This window comes from Lepidochelys kempii, chromosome 20 (genome assembly GCF_965140285.1).
Source record: "Lepidochelys kempii isolate rLepKem1 chromosome 20, rLepKem1.hap1, whole genome shotgun sequence".
Classification (NCBI taxonomy): Eukaryota; Metazoa; Chordata; order Testudines; family Cheloniidae; genus Lepidochelys; species Lepidochelys kempii.
The window spans coordinates 19,821,007-19,847,250 of record NC_136399.1 but is presented as its reverse complement, the minus strand read 5'-3'; the positions used below and the strand labels follow the sequence as shown (position 1 = coordinate 19,847,250).

The 26,244-nt window shown below is 44.2% G+C and overlaps 1 protein-coding gene across 6 annotated transcripts in view; it reads left to right on the top strand.

The window, feature by feature from the left end:
* Nucleotides 1–26,244, top strand: part of ATF7 (activating transcription factor 7) — a 108,107-nt gene that overhangs the window by 64,208 nt on the left and 17,655 nt on the right. For 5 of the 6 annotated variants that reach the window (XM_073319013.2, XM_073319015.2, XM_073319011.2 and 2 more), the window contains 9 exons: nucleotides 3,719–3,815; nucleotides 7,468–7,586; nucleotides 10,853–10,987; nucleotides 12,261–12,418; nucleotides 15,605–15,704; nucleotides 16,961–17,074; nucleotides 18,417–18,569; nucleotides 20,340–20,537; nucleotides 23,608–23,716. In XM_073319013.2, the coding sequence (XP_073175114.1) occupies nucleotides 3,719–3,815; nucleotides 7,468–7,586; nucleotides 10,853–10,987; nucleotides 12,261–12,418; nucleotides 15,605–15,704; nucleotides 16,961–17,074; nucleotides 18,417–18,569; nucleotides 20,340–20,537; nucleotides 23,608–23,716 (1,183 nt within the window). The remainder of the gene's footprint in view (nucleotides 1–3,718; nucleotides 3,816–7,467; nucleotides 7,587–10,852; nucleotides 10,988–12,260; nucleotides 12,419–15,604; nucleotides 15,705–16,960; nucleotides 17,075–18,416; nucleotides 18,570–20,339; nucleotides 20,538–23,607; nucleotides 23,717–26,244) is intronic. The other variant, XM_073319016.1, reaches the window with a different exon arrangement.

Sequence of the window (26,244 nt, the reverse complement as noted above, 5' to 3'; positions counted from 1 at the left end):
GGCTGCATTATATCCTGGGATTTGCAGGTTGTCCTAACAAGCAGCCAGTGTAGCTCTCCCATTGCCTGTATCAGTTTTTTGTGGGCTTTGTAAGTGCAGGCTAAGGGCAAAGTCCTTGCTTTTCTTTTCTTACTCATTCTTATTGAGTTGACAGGAGTTTTGCCTGTGTAAAGACCTATGGTTTGGCCCAGTGTACTTATTCTCTATCTCCTTATTACATTACTGAAATGTTCAGCCCATCTGGAGTTATTGTAGCTTTTTAAATAAACATTTTAAAATTAGTGCATTTAAAATTACCAAAATGTTTATTCCGTGGGGCTGTCATGGCCTGTTGGATAAAGAATGCAAACTTTCCAACCTAATATGCCCCAAATCTGTCTTCTCTGGAAAACTTTTACTGTCTCTTGGGTAAATAAATGCAGATACTTGTTTACCCAAACTCTAAATAACCATGCACACACTAAATACATTGTACCAGGGGAACTATGGGTCTCTTGTAAGAGCATGCGGGGCCAAATGCAGCCTGGAGACTCCTAAAAATGAGCCTGGAACTGCAGGAGGATGAAGCTTCTCCACTGAAGTTGTGTAATCTAGTGAATTCAACCGCCATCTTTCAAGGAAGAGAGAAATGCAAATACTTATGTCTGAGTGCATTTATTTTTAAAATGTAAATTTATACACCAATCAGGTAGTGGCACTGCAGCTTGGCCTGCAAGGGCCACATTTGAAATAGTGGGGTACCCCTAGTCTCTTGGGTTTTCTGTCATAAGCTGTTTTTTTTTCTCCCCTGCTTGATGCCTATTTAATGTTTATATCGCACTAATAACCCAGAAACTCCTAACAAGGCCTTGATCTTGATGTCGTAGCCTCTGTACAAACACATTTAAACACGTGATCCTTGCCCCAAAGAGCTGCCAATCTACATCGTCTTAATTTGGGGACAGGAGGGAAACAGCCAACTTCAGGCTGAAATAACACGGAGGATGTGACAGATGCTGATGGAAGCAAATTAAATATTAAAGCTGATGCTGTGGCTGTAACTCATTGTTTTTTGTTATCCTCCACTTACTTTTCCCTCTGTGTTAAATGACATGATTTAGGACTGAAGTGCCAGCTTTCAGCCTCTAGGTTTTGGTGTTTGGAAATATACGTAGAGAGATATATTGTGTCTCTGAGCATTTATGTGTAGAGGAAGAGAGCACTCCAAAGCCTGTAAGACCACATAAAGATGTTACATAGAGCTGTAATGTAGAACAAAAACATGAAAAGTGCCCTAAAAATTCCCAAGATGGAACAAGACACGATAACTGGCAATTAAAATAAATTCTAGAGTACCAAAGCTGCAGAACCCAAATCATAGTTGACTAAAAGGCCTGGCTCTTCCAGAGTGTGGCATAGTTTTTAGGTAGCTACAGAGATCTCATTACTGAAGCACACTGAGCTATAATGTGATGTTACCACACTTTCTTTAAAACTCATTGCCACATAACCATCCTTTATGGAAAATAAATACCCTTGATTCCCACTCCCAATGGCTTCTAGTCTTCTTGCTGCTGCTTGCAGTCTCGTCAGACTTAAAAAAAAAAAAAAATCTTTCCACGTTTTTACCTAGCACCAGATTGTAGTGTCAAAGAAACAGGACTTGGACCTGTGGGGTTTCATTTTTGGTGTAACTGCATTTTTACCATGTAAAGCCACTGCTGAAATAGTGGCAGTCTTGCTTCTAGGTACAGATTTGAAACTCCTTTCCCCCTGCCCACATGTATTCTTTCTTTCTCTCCTTGTCTTAACCTACTTATTTTCCTCATACAACTACTTGTCATTGTCTCTCTGAGGAAGAGCAGGACTGGCAGCTGAGTATGTTAGAAGCATACCAGTAAATGGTCAAAAGCAGCCTGCCAAAAAGACCACCCCTGCTTTATGGCATGATTTAAAAAAATGCTGGAAAAAACCCTTTCCCTCTTGAAAAAACAAACCCCCCTACACAGGCTGAAAATCGTGAACAGTAAAAACCTTTTTCAGTCTTTTAATTTTTCTCCTCCGTCTAGTATTTTCTCAGCATAAATTAATTCGGCAGATGTAGCTTCAATTGAACATTGAAACAGGATCTGCTTGGACATCATTAGGTTTCAGGTGGCTTCTCAAACTTTGAAGAGAGGGTACCCCAGGAAGAGGACAAATATATTTGTTAAACTATTGAGAAATATTACAGGGGGAATGTGGAGAGTAAATAAGGTGGCATTCATACTTAAATCCAGTATTTTACAAACTTCTAGAGGTAGAAACCCTTTTGATAGAACTACTAAAATGCTTTCAGGACCAACAAATTTTTTAAAGCTGTGACCATGGACCACCGTTCACAGACACTTTTGAGACACAGTTTGTTTGAGGGATGTTCTACAAAATATCTTCTATTATAATAAAGGAAAAATAAACTTTTTTGTTTTGTGTAAACATTAATACCTATGTTTCTCTTTCCCCCCACTATTATAAACCTCCTCTCAGCAATGCTTATTAAGGAAAGCTGCAGGGTCAACATGTAGCTTTCGGGGACATGCATCTACTTGAAAAAGTATCTAGACCCAAATGAGCATATAGAGATCAAACTACCGGTTTGCGCTTTAGCTAGTTCACAGAAACAGGTGTTCTTTTTCTTTTTTTTTTCCTTTTCCCTTTCCTTATAAAATTCTCTGCGATGCAGCAGCTATGTCTAAAAGCAAGAGAATGTTAGAACAATACTGCACAACTACTGGATGAATAAAAATCCTGCAGTATGGCCCCATGAAATGCTCTGAAGCTAACAGTTTGTCGCAGTCTATTAGGAGAGGCGCAATCCATTCTCTGGTCTTTATTATTATTTAGCTTAACTCTTTCTCTCCTTTTGTACCTTTTATTTCAAAAAGGCAGAAATTGAGACAATGATTTAAAAAACGAGTCTGCACGTAACGCTCCTCCAGGAACAAGAAGGGGGTGAATCCCTTTGTTTGGTTTTAAATGAGACTGCCGTATCCCCAATACTCCCCTTATCCTCTTGAGCTATTGAAGCAAAGCCAAGTTCAGCAGCAGCACCCAAAAGCCCTTGCATGCACTTTTATTCTGTAATTATGCTGCAGGTGGAATTTAGATGGCATCTTTATTGCGCTTGAAATGTGTCCTCCTGGTTCTGTGGGAGCAGCATTTGTGCAACTGTGCTCCTCCATGCCGTTAGAAATAGCCATTGGGCATCGATCTCAGGCAGTCTCGCTCTGTCCTGCTCCATAAAACCTGGGCCCGAATTGCCTTGCGGATGCCAGTTCCATTACACATGATCCAAGAAGTTAACTGATCCCCCTAATAGTGAATAATTTATCTCTCCATTAGGCAGTAATAAAGTGGTACACTTCACAGAGCACTGCGGTGAGAATAATTTGCATTTCCTCTTTTGGTTACAAGCGACTGCATGGCCCCCACCATTTTTTTTTATATTTAAAATTTGATTGTTCAAAATATTGTTCCCTGTTCACCAGAAGCCAACATAATGGCTTTTTCATTTAGAGCGATGTGCTCACATGCCGCTTCTCAAACAATCTGTCCTGTTCTGTTTTTGCTTAATGCTATGTAGCGATTATGTTACAGCCTCTCTCAGGTGGCTTTCTTCCCTCCCTTTCTCCACCCCACCTCCACTGCAGGAAGTACCATAAAATGCATTTATTCACTCTTTTAAATTGTTTCATTTCAGAGGTTTACAAACGAGGACCACCTGGCGGTTCATAAACACAAGCATGAGATGACATTGAAATTTGGTCCTTCTAGAACCGATTCAGTCATCATAGCAGGTATGTGCTGCTCAATCCTGGTCAGCTCTGAAAATGGTGCACATTAATATAGCCTGACTGTAAGATTAATACCAGGGACCAGATGTACTGAAAAACGTCTCTACCGCCCATAAAAAGCTCTTGTGATCTGCATTTAATCAGGGGGAAAGGAAAGCCAGAGGCTGCTTCCAAGTTTCTACTTTTTTCATTTTTTATGGTAGTATCAGGTTTTGTAGGATTATTATTATTTTTTTTTTTATACTCACCCTTTTTATCAAGACTCTGGAAGATTTACAGACAAAAGGTCTTTCACATTTCTTCATGCACTTTGAGGATGATGAACAAAAGCCGACAAACTCAGTTTCCTCTCCTCAGCCCAGGTGTCAATTTTCTTGAGCTTTTAGGCTGGCAGTTAATAAATTAAAACTCCATCTAGTGCATTGGCTACTGCCGAGAGTGCATTTGTGAAGCCCAAATGAGTTGCTCTGGAATTACTCTACGTAGTCCATGCAGCCTTTATAAGATTTGAGAAAAATGTACATGGCTGTCTGGCAGCGGATCATTGCCAGTTATGGATATTCTCCCACCCTGTCAATCCTCCTGCATTTTGGTTTCTTAAAAGGGGGCAGGGATTGTGTCACCCATTGAATGAAACTGCTGTTATATTGAAAATGTGAAGGGAGGAGGAAATCTTTTTTCTTTTCTTTTTTAATTTTATTTCAAAGACTTCATGTGAGAGCCCAGTTTGATTTCTCCTGGGGGCAGAGGGGAGCTCACTAAATGGACAAACACTGTCACTAGATTTGGGGCTGAGGAAAGCAGTTGTAACTCAATCCACTTCTTACGGCCATGCGATTAATCACTACATAGGGTGGATCTTTATTGAGTTTATCTACTTTGGGGAAATTTGTGGTAAAGGCAGAAAATGCTTCCTAGTGGGGGACATATTGTAGTATCCATAGAGAAGTGTTGGAATAGTTGTAAATCAGATTGTATAGAACCCTGGCCAGGAAATGCTGGGATGAATATTGAAGATACTTGGATAGTATTCCTTTCATTCTGTGAAGTTGGAGGCTAAGGGAGACTGCATGGTGCGCAAAGAATGTTCTTTCTCCATTGCCCTACCTTCCCAAAAGGGGTATGGAGGACAGGTTGTAGTTTTCATTTGATAACTCTGAAGTATAAACTGGCCAACCAGTGATTTGGGGGTTGCAAATTAATAATGATCAATTATGTTTTAGATTTTCTCAGCTCTGACTAAGGTCCTATCTACACTATAGAAAGAAAAGTGTAAATACGGGATTCTGTTTCTGTTAGCGGTGTCATGATTTAGCATGTATCTTGTTTCCTGGGTGAGCAGAAAGTCTGTTATAATTATCCATGTTGTACCATAGGTCTTGACTCATTTTTCTAATGCAATAATAATAGGGTTTTCTGTCCATTCAAGAATACAAGAAAAATAGCATTACACAGCTACATCACACCTGACTCTAACTGAGATTCATATTGGCACATGGTTCTTTCTGTCTTGCAGTCTGAAAAGATTAGGCTGTAGAACTGCTTGTCTACACAAGTAAGTCTTCTCTTCACTTCTAAACAGGATGTATCTGTTGGTTTTTTTGTAAACCTCGGAGTAGCTAATGTTTGAGATATCCCAACATAAAACCACAGTGAAGGCAGGGCACTTTCATTTTTACTTTGAGGTAAAATAGGTGAGAAAAGCAGTATACCCATCCTTGGGATTGACCTTGTTTACTTTGCCGTAAAAATGAAGTGCTGGTCTTCACTGTGTTTACCGCAGCCCTGTACTCATTAGTTACCCCAAGGTTTAAAAAAAACACACACACACACTTTTTTTTAAGCCGTGAAAACTGGGCCTAAAACATGCAGAAAAGACTGAGTCATGTCTTAACACTGTGTGGATACCACTGCATTGCAACCAGGTCCAAAAGCCTTTTCTGTTTGATATTCATGTGGTAAGTAAAGGACTGTTGGTAGGGCCCTCCCAAATTCATGGCCCTGAAAAACACATCACAGACCGTGAACTCTAGTCTTTTGTATACTTTTACTCTATACAAAACAGATTACACGGGGTAGACCAGCGTTTCTCAAACTGGGGGTCCTGACCCAAAAGGGGGCTGTGGGGGGGGTCACAAGGTCATTGTAGGGGGGTCGTGGTATTGCCACCCTTACTTCTGCACTGCCTTCAGAGCTGGGTGGCCAAAGAACGGCAACCGCTAGCCAAGGGCCCAGCTCTGAAGGCAGCAGCACAAAAGTAAGGGTGGCAGTATTGTGACCCTCGAACAATAACCTTGCAACCCCCTCACAGCCCCTTTTGGGTCAGGACCCCTACAGTTACAGCACCGTGAAATTTCAGATTTAAATATCTGAAATCATGACATTTACCATTTTAAAAATCCTATGACTGTGAAATTTACCAAAATGGACCATGAATTTGGTAGGGCCCTAACTATTGGAATACCAAAGAGCACATTAGTTATAAGCAGCTGGATCTAGGACAAAGCATAATTTCCTGTGTTCATAAATCCTTCGTAGGACAAACACCATTTACAGAAATGTTGACCCTTCCTTTTCTTATTGATAGCCCCTGTTTTTGTGCTGGGTAGTTGATACAAGGTGGCCTCCACTGAAAGACAGGAGGTACAAATTATTTCTGTTTCAGCAACTCTGAAGTAAAGCAGAAAAGGGCTGTTTTCCTTAAGCTTCCATCATCAACAAGCAAACAACTTTCTGCTTGATAGATTCAAACAGAATAATATGCTAGTGATGGGCTCCTGTTAATAACTGGACTACTGACTAACATCACAAGCAAAAATGAAACTGACTGGGTGATGTGTTCTGGATAATCAGGAAACTTTCTGCTGTGTAGACTGAGCTTCAATTACAAGCTGAATTGTGGCTCCATTGCCAGCTATATTAATATTGTAGCAAACTGGCCATTTCAGTCTTGCAGAGAGATAATTATAGTGAACTAAGGTGCTGGTGGAGGTAATTTGCACTTCTATATGGCCCTCCATTCCAAGGATTTCAGAGTAACTTTGTGCACGCTAATTAATCCTCAGCAATTCCTGTGAGCTGAGTAACATCCCTATTTTAGAGATGGAGACACTAACGCACAGAGAGGGTTAGTGACTTGCCCAAGTTCACACAGCAAGTCAGTGCCAGGGCAGTTACTTTAAAAATCACAGTACCATGAGGAATTTCTGCTTCTTCAGACTATTTTTTTTTTTTTTTTTATATCTATCATCTTGAGGGTCATGCACAAAACATTCTGCTTCCCTGCAGCACCAATTCAGCAACAAGTACCCTGCACTGATGCCAGGGTAAGCCCTGTTTTTAAATAAGGAAGGTGCAACAATACATTGTTTTCAGTTGTAGTGATCTCAGTGCAATTTGAAATACGTTATTTTTGTTAATACCACAATATTTGCTGAAAGGACAAAATTAACAGAAAAGTATTGTCGCTTGCTTTGTGAACACAAACAAAAATCCTAGATGAAAAAATCCAAGCTTCCTAAAATAACACAACTGAATCTAAATGTTAGGTGTATATTCCTGGTCTGTCTTGTCCTGTGAGATGAATAGAATGGTTAAAATTAATCCTGTGACCTCACTTTGATTCTTTTGGTTTTTTTTGTTGCAATCTGAACAGATCAGACTCCAACTCCAACCCGTTTTTTGAAGAACTGTGAGGAGGTGGGGCTCTTCAATGAATTGGCCAGTTCCTTTGAGCACGAATTTAAGAAAGCCACAGAGGATGATGAGAAAAAGGCAAGAGGCAGAAACTACCATTCCAGTAAAACTGAAACATTCACAGATTGTAGGGGCTGAAGGGGGAATTATGTTGTTCTGATGAAAGGCATATGTTGTAGGGTAACGAAGTGTTGTTGTCTCATAGATTTAATAAGCTCAATCACATAATTTATTTAGTAACTTGTGTGACTCTGGCTGTGCTACAGTCCGAGTCCCAGTTAGATCTGATTTTAATAACCTTTTGTTACTACAGCTTCCCCCCAACCCCCGCCTTTTTTTTTAAAGCAGTACCCACAATATCTGATCTCACATGTCCTGGCAAAGGAATGCCTGAGAAGTACAAGTACCTTGTTAACCACTTAGGCTCTGATCCAAAGCCCACTGGGCATCTCTTCATTGATTTCAGAATCATTAAAGAGCAGTTCCCAAAGCTATGTCTTAAAGGCATGGTTGTGGAAATAACCTTTTTGACCATGTTCTGCCTTTCCTGTCTCCAAAGGATAGGAAAGAGGCCAAGCTTTTGTTGTGTACTTCTTGAGTTCTGAACAGTTGCATGCTGCATACAAATAGAGTGGAGGTTCCATGACAGAGTAAGAGTTTTTAGATCTAGAAGACAGCAAGATCTCAAGCAACTTAAGAGATTCTTTCCAACCCCTTCCATCACTGAATAGCAGCTGATGCATATTGTACAACTGCATTGGTATTTTTTAGACTGGCTTTTAAGTTTATGAAATTGGTATATGTATGTACATTTGTACGTACACGCGCAATTGGCAGCTGTGTTCAGAAACACGGCTGCATAAATCTGTTCAAATATAGCAAGTTCAGAGTTAAAGTAGAAAATTTTGTCATTCGCTCACTCATTGAGTACCAGGTGTCTTTCAAACATTTGTTGATCTTGCATCCTGCATGTGCTGCAGGCCGAGGCACAGTGCGGTGGCGTGTCATGCTTAACTCTGAGTTCCCTGCCTTTCATTAGCTACAGCCCAGAACTTCAATATTCTTTGAGGGTAGCTAGATTTTGTGGTTTTGTGTATAAATGGTTGAGCAACCCACAGTCTAGCCAGTCATTTTATATGTAAGACCACCCATCTCCTATGCTGCCTAATAGCTATAGTTAGGATTCTGAGACTTCTGGGTGTTTTTGCTTTTTGCCTTTTTTTTTTTTTTTTTTAAACTGCAGTCAAGATATTTCCAGCAACAGCCAGGAGAATGCAGCAACTCAAAGCTTTGGCTGGCTTCAGGCGTAGGGAAAGAATTATCCCTCCTAGAAGGGCCCTGCGCACACTAGAGCTCAGACCCAGATGGTTTGTCGCTCAGTGAGCCTGGCTAGAGATGCATTTGTGAGATGCTTTGAACACTTTGCTAAGTTGAGCCCAGTTACTGCTGTTTTGTTTTGTCCTGCTGTTCCAAGGGTGGCCTGGACACCAGCATGTGCATGTTAATTAAAAACATTGGCATAGTGGGGGCTCCCGTGGACACGTTTTAAGTGGTTTGAAATGTTCCTGAATTTTAATCCCTTCTCTTCTGTGATTTAACAGTGAAACGTCCCTGCTTAAGAGGGCAAGTAAATGGTTACTTCATGTATTGAAGGCAAGGCTGCTGCATAACTCGGCTATAACAGGGGCCCTCTAGGGCAATGCCATTCAACTAGAGAGATGGCTCATCAGGGAGAAGAGCCATAGATGCCTATTTTGACTCTATTTCAATTCCCCATCCCACAATGATAAAGTGTCCCACCATGTTAGTGTCCCCCCTGTGACTTGGCTTTTTGCCACTCAGACACATCTTCTCTCTCTTCTCCTATTCCTTGATGCCTGCTGCAGAGGCTTGGCTACTTAGCTCTCCCCTGCAGACTCACGTAAGAGCTGCTTCTGATGTCCCTGGCCTTTATGGGATCCATGAACTCCATAAGAGCTAGGGTACTGAAGGAGCCACATCCAACTCTAGAGCCACAGGCTAAGTGTCTCTTGCCTTTAGAACGGGGTGGGCAAACTTTTTGGCCCAAGGGCCACATCTGGGTATGGAAATTGTATGGCGGGCCATGAATGCTCATGAAATTGGGGGTGGGAGGGGGTGAGGGCTCTGCGGTGGGGCTGGGGATGAGGGGGTTGGGGTGCAGGAGGGTGCTCTGGGCTGGGACCGAGGGGTTTCGAGGGCGGAAGGGATTCAGGCTCCAGGCAGCACTTACCTCAAGCAGCTCCCAGAAGCAGTGGCATGTTCCCCCTCTGGCTCCTACGCACTGTCCCGTCCACAGGTGCCGCCCCTGCAGCTCCCATTGGCCATAATTCCTGGCCAATAGGAGCTGCTGGGGTGGCGACAGGGTGTGGAGCCCCCTGGCTGCCCCTTTGCATAGGAGCTGGAGTGGGGACATGCCACTGCTTCTGGGAGCCAAGCAGAGCCACGGCACGCGCGGAGTGGGGCAAGCCCCCAACCCCGCTCCCTGGTTGCAGTGTCGGAGCAGGACAAGCCCGAGACCCTGCTCCCCGGAAGGAGCTCGAGGGCTGGATTAAAACGTCTGAAGGGCTGGATGCGGCCCCGGGGCCATAGTTTGACCACCCCTGATTTAGAAGTCTGCACTGTACACAAAAAGGCCCCTGTCCCTTGACAGGTCTGTTTTTGTTGTTTGCCTGCATGTGCCACCAACTAGGCAGTTCCCTCATGCTGTCATGAGTGCGTTTGCCTCACCCTTCTTCTGGGCAGAGTCTGGGGGAGCTAAGAAGTCATTGCTAACTAGTTAAAATGGGGCATATAGTACCCTTGTAAACTGGTGTGCTGGTGGGTTGCCAAATTCAAGCATATGGTTAGGTTTTATTTTAATGGGGTGCTCATAGGTATTTAATAACTTGCATGGCTCTTTGTTTACTTTTGATGATTGGTCAATAAAATAATTGAGGCTGATTTATACAATGCTTTACAGCTCTTCTGTGAGTGAAAGTGCCTTCTGTAACTTGCAGGCATTTGACTTTGTTACCTGTTCTACTTAGCGGAGCCTTTTTACTAGTAATAAGAATTCCATGTGTATGTGTTACTGAGGAACCACAAAGCACTGGCCTTCTGGCCCAGGGGATGTCTGGTTTTTGTTCTTTGTTTGTACAGCACCTACCACCATGGGGCCCTGGTCCAGGACTATGGTTTCTGGGTGCCATGGTAATGCAAATAATTAAAAAAGCCTTTGATAAGTGCTGCTAGGTGCAGCTAAGCAGTGGCCCTGGAAACTAGTTGTGTGTTTCACTAGCGGTATGAAGTAACTTTCATTTAATGATTTAATCTTTTCCCATTAGAATGCTGGACCTCTGGACATGTCTCTGCCCTCAACCCCAGACATCAAAATAAAAGAGGAGGAGCCAGTTGAGGTGGATTCTTCCCCTCCAGACAGTCCTGTATCCAGTCCTCAATCCCCACAGATCACAGAGAAGGTAGGTTTCCTGGGCCATTCCCACTGGCTGTAATTTACCTCTTTCACCAGGAGAACTGATTCTAACTACGATAGAATAAGCTCTTTCTTCACTTAACTGTCAAGGCTTGAGTTGAAGGTTCTGTTCCCCTCCTTAAGCAGGAGAGTGAAGAACTGATTTTACATTAAGACAGATTGTCGTCCTGAAGTTTCCACATAAATTCCAAAAATGAACTGCTACCTTTTTTTAAAAAAAAAACCTGAGAAGTCACGTTCCTGGGGAGGCTGGCATCGTACTAACGGGGGTAAATCTGAGGGGTTTTTGCAGTCACTGGGGCATGGGTGATCAAGCCTTGTGGTTGGAGCAGGAGCTATCCCTAATGGTCAGAGCTGAGGGTCAAAACCAAAGACCGCATCAGCTACCAAGCCGAAGGTCAGAGCCGGAGACAGTCAGGTGCCAGGCCAAGGGTCTGAGCCGGAGACAGCGTCGGGATAAGGCAGAGGAGCAGGAACTGGGAGCACACGGGTCTGGGATGGGAAGATAGGAACCAGGAGCAGGCAGGGAAGCAGGAACTGGGAGTAGGCAGAAATGCAGGGCTCAGGAGTCAGGTAAGCAGAAGGGGTCCGCAGTGGCAGCTAGCTAAGGATTCCTCTAGTTGCTCGGACAACTTCCTGTTTTTACGTCCTGGTTCATATTGTACTCCTTACCCAATAGGGGAGCTTTGGGGGCAGGCTAGTCCTTCTCTGGATCTTTCGCTAGTTACTCAGGTGAGCTGCTGGGTTGCAGTTGTGGCCTGAATGCTACCTGTGGGCCTAGGTTTGAGGACTGGGATCCCTCACAGGTTTCTTCAGATGAGAAGAATCCCTGAATAAGTTAAGCAATTTTTATAGGGATGGGTCCACTGTGCCCTGGTGATTGTTGTAGTGGCCTAGAACATGCACTTATAGAATAATATAGGTGGCAAAACTGCTGGTTGCATAATTACGCTTTGTACGTATTCCAGCTTGGGCTGGAGCCACTAGTTTTTAGAGGAGGAGGAGTGTCTAACAATTTCTGCAGGACTCTGGGGGTCGGGACTTTGGGGTTCTATTCCTGGCTCTGCCACTGAATCACTGTGACCTTGGGTAAGTCCCTTCCCCACTCTGTGTCCGTTTCCCTATTGGGGTGTTGTGAAAGTTGGTTTAATGTTTCTGAATCACTCAGATTCTCAGAAGAAAGATGTGAGAGAAGGCACATTATTACGATGAGGCTGATAAAGTATCTGTCCTTACTTTTGTTTGTTGATTCTCTTTAGGAGATCACTTCAAAGCCTGTTATAATTTCTACTCCTACTCCAACCATCATGCGTCCAGGGTCACTGCCACTACATTTGGGATATGACCCGCTACAACCCACTCTTCCCTCCCCTACCTCTGTCATCACCCAGGCTCCACCTTCCAACAGACAGCTTGGGTAAGAAAGATGCTAAGACTTGACCAAGATTTTAAAAATTTGGTGTCTAAAGTCAGGCTTTTAATACTGTATTTAAGTGCCGAAATGTGACCTGATTGTCAAAAGCGCTGAGCTATGTGCAACTTCCACTGCAGTTCCATGTATAACTGTAAACGCTGTCATGAGAACTAGTTATAACATAAATTAAACATTTATGGGGCAACCCCAGGGAAAGAAAAACAGTCCAGTCCTGATATCCTTCCACTGGCAATACCTTCACTGCCTGTAATATAGGAGGTTTGCCCAGCTAAGGACTTCAGAACGTACTTTCACAGATTCATTTTGCCAGAGGATCATGAGTTGCCTTTGCTACCTGATTAAAAGGATAAGACTTAGATAAAACTGCAAAGTTGTTGAATCTTTAATAGCTTTGGGGATTTTCCAATACAGCTGTTGCTTCTGAAGTGAAACCTCTACAACCTTTTGGCCTCCTTCAAAGTCAGGTTTTGCTTCTGTAGCTATTTGTTTTCAGATAACCCAATGATCTGCTCTTCTTGCCGCTGGAATAATCTAGACTCGAGGCTCAAGGGCATGCAGTGAAGTGGTTATGAGCGCATTGCATTGTGGGGTAGTTTCAACTTTATATATAAAAGGAAGGCGCCTAAATGATCCAGGAAATACATTACAATGGGCCTTCAGGAGAGGTATATTTAGCCCTTGCTCTGTTCTTTGGTGTCAGGATGCTTCTGTTGTGCCATGGTTGTTACTTCTTTCTAATTACCCTCTTTGAATCTGGGTCTTTGCATTAACAAGGCCATTTTTTTGGCTGCCAATTCATATTTTTGTGTGTTTGTTTTGACCCCTTGGCACCATCAGTCCAGACTTCCTGACGGAAAGTTCTAAATCCTGTCTCCAGGCACCCTAAGGGTTAAATGATTGTCTTTGTGTTTTGAAAGAGTATTGTGTTTGTTTTCCATAAACTAGACTCAAGCTCAGGTGTAATGCTGTCTTCTGGAATTGAAGCACCAGAGCATTGCCCTGCTTGGAGAAATAAAATGAGAACAGTCCATGTATTGAAGCTACAAAGTTAGGCCTGTAGTGCAACTCGCAGGGATGTCAGTGGGACAGAGAATGAGGGCAGGGTATGAACTTTCTGTAGCTAAACTTTTACACTGGGATTTTCAAAGTGGCCTGAAGGATCTGGATTCCCAGATTCTATGAGAATTGAATGTCTAGATTCCCTACATGGCTTTGAAAGTCCCACCCCTAGTCGGTAAAGGTATGAACTTGAATCTGGCCCAATTTACCCCTGTGACTTTCACTCCCATCCCATCTCGCCATTACCTCAGCACAGAACCCACAGTGTAAATGTTCTTAGCTTAGCCAGCAGCGGCCCATCATCCCTCTCATCAGGGCTAGGAAGAAGGGATGGTAGCAGTGGATTTTGTCGCCATTCCCCAGATGCCTGCTTAGCACCAGCCCTGCTCTTCCTCTCCTAGCTGTTCTCTCTGCCTCTATCTTATGCTGTCATGAGCAGGGGAGGAATAGGAGAATCTCCCATAATAAAAAATAGGGGAAAATGCAAGGAGAACAGGTTTTTTTGTCTCCGCTCTGTCCTGACCATGTCAGTTCAGAAGCCACTCTTTCTTCCCTCTCCCACACTCTTTGAACAGGGACTTTTCAAATGGTGGGCCCAGGCATGGTGGAGTCAGAGGGAGAGGGGACATTACTGCAAGTCATCATTTTAAATAGTAGGTTTCAGAGTAGCAGCCATGTTAGTCTGTATCCGCAAAAAGAAAAGAAGGACTTGTGGCACCTTAGAGACTAACACATTTATTTGAGCATAAGCTTTCGTGAGCTACAGCTCACTTCATTGCCCGATGAAGTGAGCTGTAGCTCACAAAAGCTTATGCTCAAATAAATTCTTTAGTCTCTAAGGTGCCACGAGTGCCGCAAGTACTCCTTTTCTTTTTTCTTAAATAGTAGTGCACTCTACGATTGAGGCAGGCTGCCCCCATCCCTTATTTGTCACTGCATTCAGAAGCTGGATGAGCACATTAGCCGGGTGTTTCTGCAAAATGATCAGCAGGGGGAAAGGTTGTTGGCATTTTTACCTGTCGTTCTTAGGCTACAGCGTAAACACCCCTTGGCAGTGAATGGAGCTCTTCATGTTTCTCAGACCTACTATCTCAGGCGTTCTGCAAACAGAGCTGTCTGTTTAGGATGTTTTCTCTGAGGGTTAGCAGTGTTTTTAAATGAAAGTTAAATTAGTGCACAACCTCATTCTGCCATGAGGGCTGTATTAATGCATCTGTCTAGCCAGAAATTTATCAGTATGTAGGAACAGTTGATCTAGTACCCCAGCCTGCCTCGTGCTTCTGTGGATATGCCAGTAGAGGGCACCAGAGCAGCAGCAGGACTCCACTGAATAGCCCAGCAGCTACAGCAGAGCATCAAGGGCACTTTTACGTGTCCTGGTGAGTAAGCCCATGTGCCGGCACGGAGTGTTACATCGCTCCCCTGAAACCTGTGACTGAAACCCAGCATTGGTTCTGTTTGCTTTGCTGTGTGTTTTGGAGCAGAGCTTCTGTTTGCACTGGCACAGGGAGAACTCACGGTGGACTAATTCCTCCTCCTCCTAAAACAGAGAGCTCAATGTGTAATATTTGGTTATCCTCGCCCTCTGTTCAAATGTGTCCAGCTTATTAAAGTCCAACATCCCTTCTTAGGGGCATCTGGTCTTTGTGCTTTAACAGCCTTATGCTTTTTGGCAAGCAGGCCCGCAAGCTTACATAGAGGAGTTAAATAAGGAGAGTCGTAATTCTTCCATCAGCATGTCCTGCCAGCGCCAAGCAACAAATGGTTATCAGACAACTTTGCCTGGATACCCAAAATGTGATGTTAGCACACGTCAGTTAATACATGTTAAGAATCTCAGGTAGACAAGGCAACGTATACTTGAACACGTGCTAAACTAGGCTTTAATTTGATCAATTTAGCACATGCTAAAGGCGCTGCACTTTGTCTATGCTAGACTTTTAAAACATGTAAGTTAGCCTGTGTTAGCTAACATAATGCCTTAAATCCTAGTCTAGACAAGGCTAGAAATCGCCTGTATCTTGGTGGGGTTGGGTGGGGGCTATTTAGTCTTGTCTGTACAGTATAAACTTGAATTGACATATGTGAGCTTGAATTGTGTTTCTCCAGGTCTCCTACAGGCTCCCTCCCACTTGTCATGCACCTTGCGAATGGACAGACCATGCCTGTCCTCCCTGGCCCTCCTGTACAGATGCCTTCTGTTATATCGGTAAGAGAAACTTCTAGCACATTCTCTGTGGTAAAGGAGGGGGCAGTTTTTCTCCTGCCCAACATATGCAGATGCTTTCATTTGCAAAATTAAAATACATCTACCCCTCTGTGTGAGATAAGCCTGAAGTGGAAGTGGGCAAGGGCTGATGCTAGCAAGGTAATAATAACATGCCAGTCACACTAGAGGCCAATAAGGCTGAAAAATAAAGCCTGGTCTGGGCAGATGGCTCACACCATTGATCCAGGACTGGGAACTGCAGGATTCCTGATTAGTTGGTTGCATTTGGAACGGAATGCCTCAGTTGAAACCATTCGAGCTTACAGAGAACATGTTAATCTTTGCAGGCCAGGAAAGCCGCCCCAGCCTGGGCAGTCCGCGAAACGGTAATTTATATTTAACACTGCAGGTTTTACTTCAGCCTAAGGAGAATTTTTCAGGGTATGAAATTCACAAATAAATATACCTTCTGGTGGGCTTGTGTGTGTTGAGTGAGTCAGCCTGTGCAAATCCCGTGTCTCCTGCTTGGCGGGTATTTTGTGTACTGAGTGGGTAATTCCAATATACTAGTTCCTCAGGTAGTAGGACTGCTGAAGTTGCAATCCACCAGTGGGGATAGGGGAATGCACGTCTGAATGGCCAGTGTGCTAAGAATTTGGCATGTAGGACATCTCCGTATTTTCTTGAAGTATAACTCATGCTCCTAGCACCTTTCATCAAAGTATTTCAGTGTGTCTTCTAAAACAGAACTAAAGCTCCATTTCCCCTGTTTAGGTAAGCCAGGCAAATATGCCTGCTTTACAGATGGGGAAGCTAAAACTTAACCAGGGTGGTGCTGCAAGTCCATGTTAGAACTGGGCATAGAACCCAGATGCCCCAGTTTTCCCATTCCTCTAATGGCCACCTGGCAGCATTGCACCCTTTGGGATACAGGTTTTCTGGGTGTGAGGGAAATGAGAGACCTTTCACGATATTTTGCCACCAAGTATATTTCGCTTTCTGTCCTCAGCTATTGGTTGCCATTGCTGTGTTCTCTTAAATAGCAGCTGTGGCCACCACAGAGGTGACTGCCCACCTTTGAGTGACTGACGAAACAATCCCCGTGGCCATAGTTTATAAAGTTTGTCAAACGTTCTAGGCTCTCTGCATTAAAGATGCTTTGTCAAGTGATTATTATGATGCCATTTCATGCGGGACGCTTCCAGTAGCAATGACATAACTTCTCAAAATGTGTGTGCTCTTCTCTCTACATGTAGCTGGCTAGGCCAGTGTCCATGGTGCCCAACATTCCTGGTATTCCTGGTCCACCCATCAACAGCAGTGGTTCCATTTCACCATCAGGCCTTCCAGTGCACTCTGAGGCTAAAATGGTGAGTTCCAGAACATAGAGAGAAGCCTATTGACCTGTGCCGGGGAGATTGCTTTGGGGGATATATTCATAGAATTGTCGTAAAATCCTTCACTTATCTCCATTAGACCCTCCAGAAAAGAGTGTATTTAGAATCTCTATACTCATGACCCGCTCATCCTTCTAAAGAGACACCAAAAGCTCTTGAATAGATAAGCCCAAATTAGTGAGCTTAGACTGCTCCCCACTGAAATCCTTTGCAGCAGTAAGAGTATCTTAAACCATTGTAGGAACACTGAGAGCAGGTGTTATAAATATATAAGAGTATTAAGTTGTTCTTCATTAAATCACCCAGCACCGCCTGTCTGCCATATGGACCTTACATATTATTGTCAAGGCAAAGATTCCTGATCCCATCTTAAATATGGGACATGTTGTAAAGCAGTGGATTCCTGTTCCAGTATGACAGATGGGGGCAGGGGGGAGAGAGCCAAGAGGGGAGCGGCTGTGGTGTAGTGATCTGGCAGAGTACTCTAGTAATGGTTTTCAGTGGGATGCTCTTCCAACTGTAGATTTATGAAGGAATTTCTTTCTCCGCCTCCCCGGCTCTTAGAGCACAAGTGCTCGGTGCACACAGGAGGAAGAAGGAAAGTAGGGATGAGGCGGAGGGAAAAGTAAGTTTGGATACAAAGATGGTGAAACCACGTTTGTCTTGCTGAAATAATATTAGAGTGGACTTGTTTGCAGTGAGGGCTTCCACGTTATTATGTGCTCCATTGCTGCAGTGACCTTGGTGCTTCCAGGAACGGCTACTACAATTCCACACTAGCTAGGCATTTGCAAAGATTCATTCTGCATTCGTGTACTGAGCTGAAACTAGAACCATTGTGGGGGATAGGAGGGTAAAAATTCTTAAACTCTGTTATGTGTGTGTAAATATATGCCCATGCTTCAGTCTCCTTTCATCTGGGTCAGTGATTGTGTTAGTGAAGACCTCCCTTCTGTGTCCCTCCCCATGTGTGAGACCCACCTCTTAGCATCTGAAGGCTGTTCAGTCTCCACAGTCCATTTGGTCCATTGTCCTTCTGCAGAGACTGCCAGCTGGGGAGCTGATGAGTGCCAATTGCTGTAGTGATTTTGTGATGCAGACACCTGTCTGTTCTGAACTGGATTGAGAACCACCATCTATCTTCACGTGGGCCACCCAACACCTGCCACATGATAACAGCTTTTGGCTGGATTTGAATCCTCCTTTGAAAAGTGTGAAGAATAAGTTATGTTAGGGCCTGTGTCTCTGAGGCGAATGGAGAAGGCTGGTTAAAAGCACTGAATCCCATTGATAGTTTTGTTCTCTCATTTTACAGAGACTGAAGGCCAGCCTGACGCACCAGGTTTCTTCCTCACTGAATGGCAGCAGCATGGTTGTGGGGTCAGCAAGCACGATGGTGACCTCACGTCCAGAGCAGGGTCAGATACTTCTCCAGCACCCAGATGCACCTTCTCCCGCTCAGCCACAGGTCTGCTCCTTCTTAATCTTTGAAGATATGATGGCTTAAGATGATGATGGAGGAAGCAAAGATACTGGGAGTTCTAGTCTGCTAGGAAAGGAGTGGGGAATAACCTCATGAATCTGTCACTCTCTGCTCAGACCTATATGCTATCCAGAGCTGTGGGGTTTGGGGGTGGGGTGGTTGGGGGTTGGGGTTTAATGTGTGTGAAACACTCCTTTTTGTAGTTTCTGTTACCATCACTGTCAAACAGTGCAAGTTAGATTTAGGCAACAGGCACAGTTACTTGATGTGTTCTAGAGTTTAGAAAGAGTGTTTTGCTGTCTTTTCCTTTTTAATTACTAGGGTTAAACACTCCCCTCTTAGGCAATCAACCCCACTTGCTCCTGCCAGCTAACCAAATGCCAGCCTTCCATCAGAACTGCCACCTGCTCCATCAGTTAGAAAGGCTTCCAAAAGTTTAATATCCATATGCTGTCTGACAGTGAGTAGTGAAGTGTAACTGTGCTCTCACATTGTGGCTGTGTAATTATAGAGCCTATGCAGTAGTGCTGGGAGGACTGAGTCTGGGGTGATTTGTCCTTGTTGGTTTTTCCTTTGTTCCCTCAGAATACAGCAGGAGATTGCAGTGTTACAGAATCCACTCTTAAGTGCCTGTCAGACTTTGTACAATGATGTTAGAGCACAGCTGAAGATTGGCTGTGTTACACAAAAGCCCATATTCCCTTGCAATAGTGTCATGTATATCTGTAAAGATGGCTCTGTTGAGTTGTTTCCCTCTCACATTGTAACCTGTGGTAAGTTCCAACAATATGAAGCTGAATAGTCCTTATTTTTTTCTTTTTTTTAACTTTTTTTTTTGGCTGAGGCAGATGCTAGGGGCTGAATTCTAGTGCTGGTGGAAATAAGGATTAAACCAGACGTGTTCTGCAGGCTTCTCCCTCACAACTCCTCCCTGGCCACGGTTCCAACCAGCAGCATTGCCTCCTGCCCATCCATGATACTAACTCCGCTCCTCACCCTCCCAGCTTCCCTGCTGTTCTAGTCTTGAGGCATTTGTCCTTGTAAATTGGGGTGGTGGCTTTGTGATATGGACAAATATCTACTGAAGATCAGTCTGAGGCAAATCAACTTCTTTTCACTTAATGAGCTGAGGTGGGATTTAAACTGTAGTCTCGCTAGAAAAGTGAGCATATTTAATCCACTACAAGAAATACTATCTGGTTCCTCTCCTAAACCCATAATAATCTAATATCCACCACTTGTCTAGAGATCTCCACTGTATGTTAAAAATATTCAAATCATCCTGACACCGAGATAGTCGCCCAGAACTGAAACTTCATTGTGCATCTAGGACATATTGCCCATCCATCAACATGTGTCACAAGATTCGGTGTTTGGGAGGAAGGATGGGCTTTTGGATAAGGTGCAGGACTGAGAATCAGGGAACCTGGGTCTCCATCAGAGACTCCCAGCGTGACCCTAAGGGAGTCACTTAATCTCTCTCCCTCACTTTCCCTGTCTGTAGAATAAGTCTCAACAAATCTGTTTGGACCTAATTCATTAATGTCGGTAAAGTACCTTGAGAACACTGGAAGCTGCTGTGGAAAAATGGAGTGTTTTTTAGTTTCAGAATCAGCATCTGACGGATCCTACATCCTGACTCTCCAAGCCAGTTGGAATTTGCTCTGGACTCAGTACAATCAGCGTGGATAACTGTCTGGTTTAATCAAGTGTATGTTTGTTTCAGTAATTCTCTTCCTTCTGTCCTAACTCCAGGTTTCCCCTGCTCAGCCCACGCCCAGCACCGGTGGCCGGCGGAGACGCACGATGGATGAAGACCCGGATGAGCGCAGGCAACGTTTCCTGGAGCGGAACCGCGCTGCAGCCTCTCGTTGCCGTCAGAAACGCAAGCTGTGGGTATCTTCCCTGGAAAAGAAAGCAGAGGAGCTCACGACACAGAACATCCAGCTGAGTGTGAGTATGTAACCATGGAGTCAGAGTCCATCTGCTTGGCTGCATTGCGTCCTCCACTCCAAGGAGGACGTTTTTACCGTGGTGCCAGAGGCACTGTGTGCTCTGGTGGTGGTCTTTAGTTTGTGAGAAACCAGAATCCCTAGGGACAAGTGGCTAGAAATGTTGCAGGGTTTTTTTGTAAGATGTTTACATTTTTTGTGCTTGATTCGCAAAAGCTTGTGTATGTGCCTCTGGCAATGGAAACCAGTATTTATAAAGGATCATCAAGTCCTGGATAAGCCAAAGGTGAAAGAAAAGGAGCAAGTGGAATTTTGTATCAGCATTTCCAACCCCCTCCGCTGCACACAATAAATAAGAGCTGCGCACCCAGTCTTGCCCTGAGAAGGATGAAGCGGGTAAGGGAGAATTTAGCATTGTGCCCTGCCACTCATCCTCTCAAGACTGCACCCTGGAACATTCAGCTGCTCCAGCAACGTAAGATAGGTGCTGGAACAGTGCAAAGGCACCAGGAAGCTGGTGTATCCTAAATGAAGACTCCCCTAACTTGGGAAGAGCTGTCAACTGGCACAAAGTCAGTGTAACTGGTTTCTGCTCTATTTTCCACTGCTTGGGACTGGAACCACAGGCCAGCAAAGAGGGAACTGCAGCTGAAGCCCAGGGCAGTTCAGATTCTCCTTGAAAATTGGGGAGCTATAACTAGCTCCCTGGCAGCCTCTCTCCTGCTGTGCCAAGCAGAACGATGCGTAATTCCCTTCCCATTGCAATTAGTCCCTTCTCAGCAGACAGACCAAGGACAGAAAGGATTCTGAAGACTGAACTCACGTCCAGTGTGGGCTGTTTCCCCCACTGGCTTTCAGTGACTCATGCAGTGTGCTTCAATAGCACTAATTACGATATTTTCATCCTCTTTGTCACACTGTCTGGAGTGGCTCACAACTGTGAATGCCTGCCACAAAGCAGACTGTCAGAAACAGGGCAGATCCCCCAAGCTGGTGCTATGTTCTATGATTAGATTTCACCAACCCAGTAACAAACGTGAACTCCTGGATCACTGTACCAGTCTTACCATGGAGTCACAGACCAACTTAGACTCTCCAGACTATTTGGCCACCCACCCAAACAGAACTTTGTGATAATGGTCACTTGAACCAAAAATCACACCACATCAGGTTGCTCCCAGTCCCAAGAGACCAGCCACTTACCCCAGATCAACTGGTACTCTGAATCTTACACCAAAGACAACCCTGGCACTGGCAACCAATAGTAAATTAACTAAAGGTTTATTAGCTAAGAAAAAAGAATGAGAGTTATTGAGAGATTAAAGCAGCTAAAATATCTGTCCAGGTGAATCACAGTTTGTAACTCCGAATGGTGGCAGCAACATAGTAAACTGCCAGTTTCCCAAAAGTCTTTCCAGGGTACCTAGATTGTCTCTGGGGATTTCTGCTTTATATCTGGTACACTTCCCTGTCAGAGTCCAAAGATGCAGGATCTTTTTTTCAATCCCTTCTTATAGCTTCTTCTCACAGAAAGCAAGCTGTCAGTCTCTCTACCCACCTGGGCTTTTCCTTTGACAGTGAGTGAGGAATGCACTTTGAGTCTCAGACCTCCAGTCATCAGACACAATGGCTATTTGCTTTGTAATTAGCACTTTTTCTGATAAAGTCCTTCATTAGCATTCCACAAGGCTTCTTTGATGTCTGATGAGTTATTTAGTTACAGCGGTATTTACAATGTAAATGTTTGATGTCGCATCATAACAGGATACAGATGAGAGAAAATAATGCACTTAACATCCCATTAGTTTTATGAAGTTTAAACACCCAAAGCACATATACATTTAACAATTGCTTTGATCTATACTAATACACAAGTGAATTGGCCTGAATACACTCTGACATGACCTGGTCTGCCAGCGTCATACTTGTCACAAGATAATTGTAGAAATTGTTTTCCTAGCCAATTTCAAAGTGCAGTTGACTGGGTTTTCCAGATACAGGGGGGACAGATGTTAAGCACATCTCAAATTTCAATTACAAACATGCTCTCTGAAATTCTCAGGGGGAAAATTTTCCACTAATAGCTGAGAGTTAACCTAAAGTTTTTGAAAGCATGAACATTTTTTGGTTTGGTGTTGAAAGGAATGAGAAAGGTATGGAATTGGCTTCAGAATGGACCGCTGCTTGCAACCTTATTTGTGGGGAGGTGACAGAAAGAAAGGATGGCCTATTGGTTACTGTGCAAACCTGGGACCTGGATTCAATTTCCTCCTCTGCTACAGACTTTCTGTTAAAAGAAAAGGAGTACTTGTGGCACCTTAGAGACTAACAAATTTGTGACCTTGGGCATGTCAATTTGTGACCTTGGGCATGTCACTTAGGCTCTCTGTGTCTCAGTTCACCACCTATTAAATGGGAGCCATAGTAAGTACTTTAGATGGATAGATGTAGGTCTGAGCAGCCTCCACTCAAGTATATAACAGGCTGACACCTACAGACTCCTTCTCCATATTAAAGGTAAGAGTGGCTGTCATGTTCTGAACAACCTGAGGTGGGACTTGAGGTCCTATTTTGTTGCGGGTGTGGCCCTTGATATATCAAAGAACAGATGTCCCTGATACGGTTTTACTCTGTATAGCTGTTCATGGTCAGTCCTCATTAATGGTCCTCTTAGAAAGCCTTTTTGGCCTTCAGAGAGATGCCACTTGAATTTTTAGCTTTCCATCAAGTTCAACAAAATATTGCATTGACTCTTATTGTTAGCATTTCTTCCATTGGTGGTGGTGGCAAGTGCATACAGACTAATTTTACATCTGGAATGTGGGATTTCCTGGTAAGGTACAGGTCTGTAAGAGGACAACCTTGCAAAGCTTGTTTTGAATACACACTCACTCACAAACACAACTTTTTTATTAAGGGTTAATTTGTGATGACCAGAGTCTGTAGACCTCAAATGACGCAAGAGTTTGGAGGTAAACTTTGAAGAGTCTACATGTTAGTATTCTGCCACAGCTAAGGGATATTATTCTGAACACTCATGATCCCTGTACATGTTGTTTTCTTTACCTCAGAATGAAGTTACACTACTGAGGAATGAAGTTGCTCAACTTAAACAGCTACTGTTGGCTCACAAGGACTGCCCAGTCACTGCACTACAGAAAAAAACACAGGGGTATCTTGGTGAGTTGTGACTTGCCCTTGCCAGCACTGTACCTTAGGGTACATCTGAGTAGAATTAAACCCGAATACAAGACTTACGTGAACTTAGTGTTCCTGAAGGATGCTAGATTGACAGCCCGGTGGGCTGGTGTCCTCTCTCCACAGGACCAGGTAAAGCACAAGCAGTGGCAGCGCAGGCTTCTCGCATGCTGTACCTGGCCAATGTGCCTTATCCCTGCACTGGAGCAAGCCACCTCAAGGTGGTGACAGGGGAGTTCTGCCCTGGGTTTCTCTGATGCTCCCAACAAGAGCTCCAATTAGTGTCAGTTGTTGTGGCGGTTCTTGTGATGTGGTCCCCTGTCCATTAGAAACTGAACTTGGAACAGACAACTCACTTTGTGTAGGAACAATAACAGTGGTAACCTTCTGTCACTACCAATTTTGCTCCAAGACCTTGTATAGCAGGCGATCAGATATCATGGTGATGACTACAGTGTAAAAGCTTTGATAATATAATGTATTTGTCCTTTTGTCAGTATGTTTCCCTGAAGCATGAAATATTCTACATGCATCCATCACTCAAACTCCCATTTCTCCCACGAATCTGGTCCAGAGTTGCCCCGAACACTAGGTGTCCTTCTCCACTGTATTATACTGCTCAGTGTTGGAAACTAATGCTGCTGTTTAAGTGCAGTTGCAGTCGAAAAGTCCAGACTCTATAAATGATATCATGGGGTTCCATATTCATGTTCTCTGCAATTCACATCAAACTGGTTCAGTTTACAAGTGAGAAGACATCTTTATTTTAAACTGCTTGCCAGTAGAGAGACATGATGGGTGAGGTAGCATCTTGTCTTGGACCAGCTTCTGTTGATGTGAAAGACAAGCTTTCAAGCTTACTCAGAGCTCTTCTTCACATCTGAAAAACATACTCAGTGTCACAGCTAAATACAAGATGGAACAGATAGTTTAGCATAAGGAGTTAATACACGTTTCAAGGGGACCATTCAAGGCGAAGTGGCCCATTACCACCTCTCCAGTCATAGGGAGTCTTAATTCTCGCTATGACTGGAAGGGTGTTAGTGGACCACTTCACCTTGAATGGACCATCTGTTCCATTTTGAGGGCTTGTCTACACTACAAAATTAAATTGACCAAAATTACGTTGACGTACAGCCACCACAGTAATTAAATCGCTTTTGCATGTCCACACTATGCTCCTTGTGTTGGGGTGTGTGTGTCCTCACTAGCAGCGCTTGCATCGATGCTGAGAGCAGTGTACCATGGGTCGCTATCCCACTGTGCAACTCACCACCATGTGGTGCAGGGTGTTTTGGAAAGGATTTGCAAAGCCTCATGGGGCAATCGACTTGCGCAGGGATGACTGGTAACATGGTTTCACCATCCCATGATATCTGCATCCTGTGATACTGGTAACATGATATTCTCCGTCCCATGATATCTGCATCCCCCAATGTTTCACGCCTCTTTTCAAAAGCCTCACAAACCTGCACATCTGCCATCTCTGTGAGAGGCATGGATCCTTCACTGCTTTTCAGTATTGTGCTGACCATTATAAACACAATGCGCCTGGTCCTTCAGTATTTTCAGAGCCACCAAAGGAGCTGCGAGGGATATGACAGTCCCTTGCAGGCTGCCTTGCTGATGGACAAAGAAAGAAACAATTCAAGGTTGTTGGCATTCACCGAGCAGTTGCCAGATGGTGAAGCACTGGTTCTGGGCCCAAGAAACAAGCACTGATTTGGGATGACAAGCAGTGACTGCAAAGCTTTCAGATGCTCAAGGCCACATTCATGGAATTGTGTCCCCAGCCCTCCAGCACAGCACCACTAAAATAAGAGCCACGCTCTTGGAGAAGAAGAAAGTGGCTATCGCTGTATGGAAGCTGGCCACACCAGATTGCTACCGATCAGTCGGGAATCATTTGGAGTTGGGAAATTTTAGCTGTCTCATTCCTGAGCGTAACGGAGGCAGTCAGGGAAGAGGTCCTGCATGCGTCTGCTGCTAGCCTGTGTGCTGCAATGGTGCCTGCTGAAGTATTTGCTTACTGGTGTGGGAAAGCGTCCTGCCGGGGTAGAAGAAATAAGGCAGCCCTCCCCAGAAGCCTTCGGCTGAGGATTGCAGACTCCCTCCAGGAAAGTTTCCTCGAGTTCTCTGTGGAGGATTCACAGGACATCCCAGTGCATGTAAACAAACTGTTCCACAGGGCCCCCTCTGCCTAGCTGTACAGGGGAATGAGAAGCAGATAGGAACTCTGCCTCTATTGGTTGGTTCACTACCTCTTCTAGCCTGACTGAAAAATAGTAAACGAATAGATGTGTCTCCGCAATATCAAAGCAAACGGCATACTTACCAGAGGTTCTTTCCCTGCATCAGGCTCTCCAGGGCTGGACAGTAGAGACCCGCTCGACTGCTCTGGGGTCAGAAAGAGGTCCTGGCTCGCCGCGCCACTGGATCCCCAGTCGTCTGTCCCCCATGTTCCTCCTCCTTGTCCAAAACCTCACTGTGCACTGCAGGGGCCTTTGATT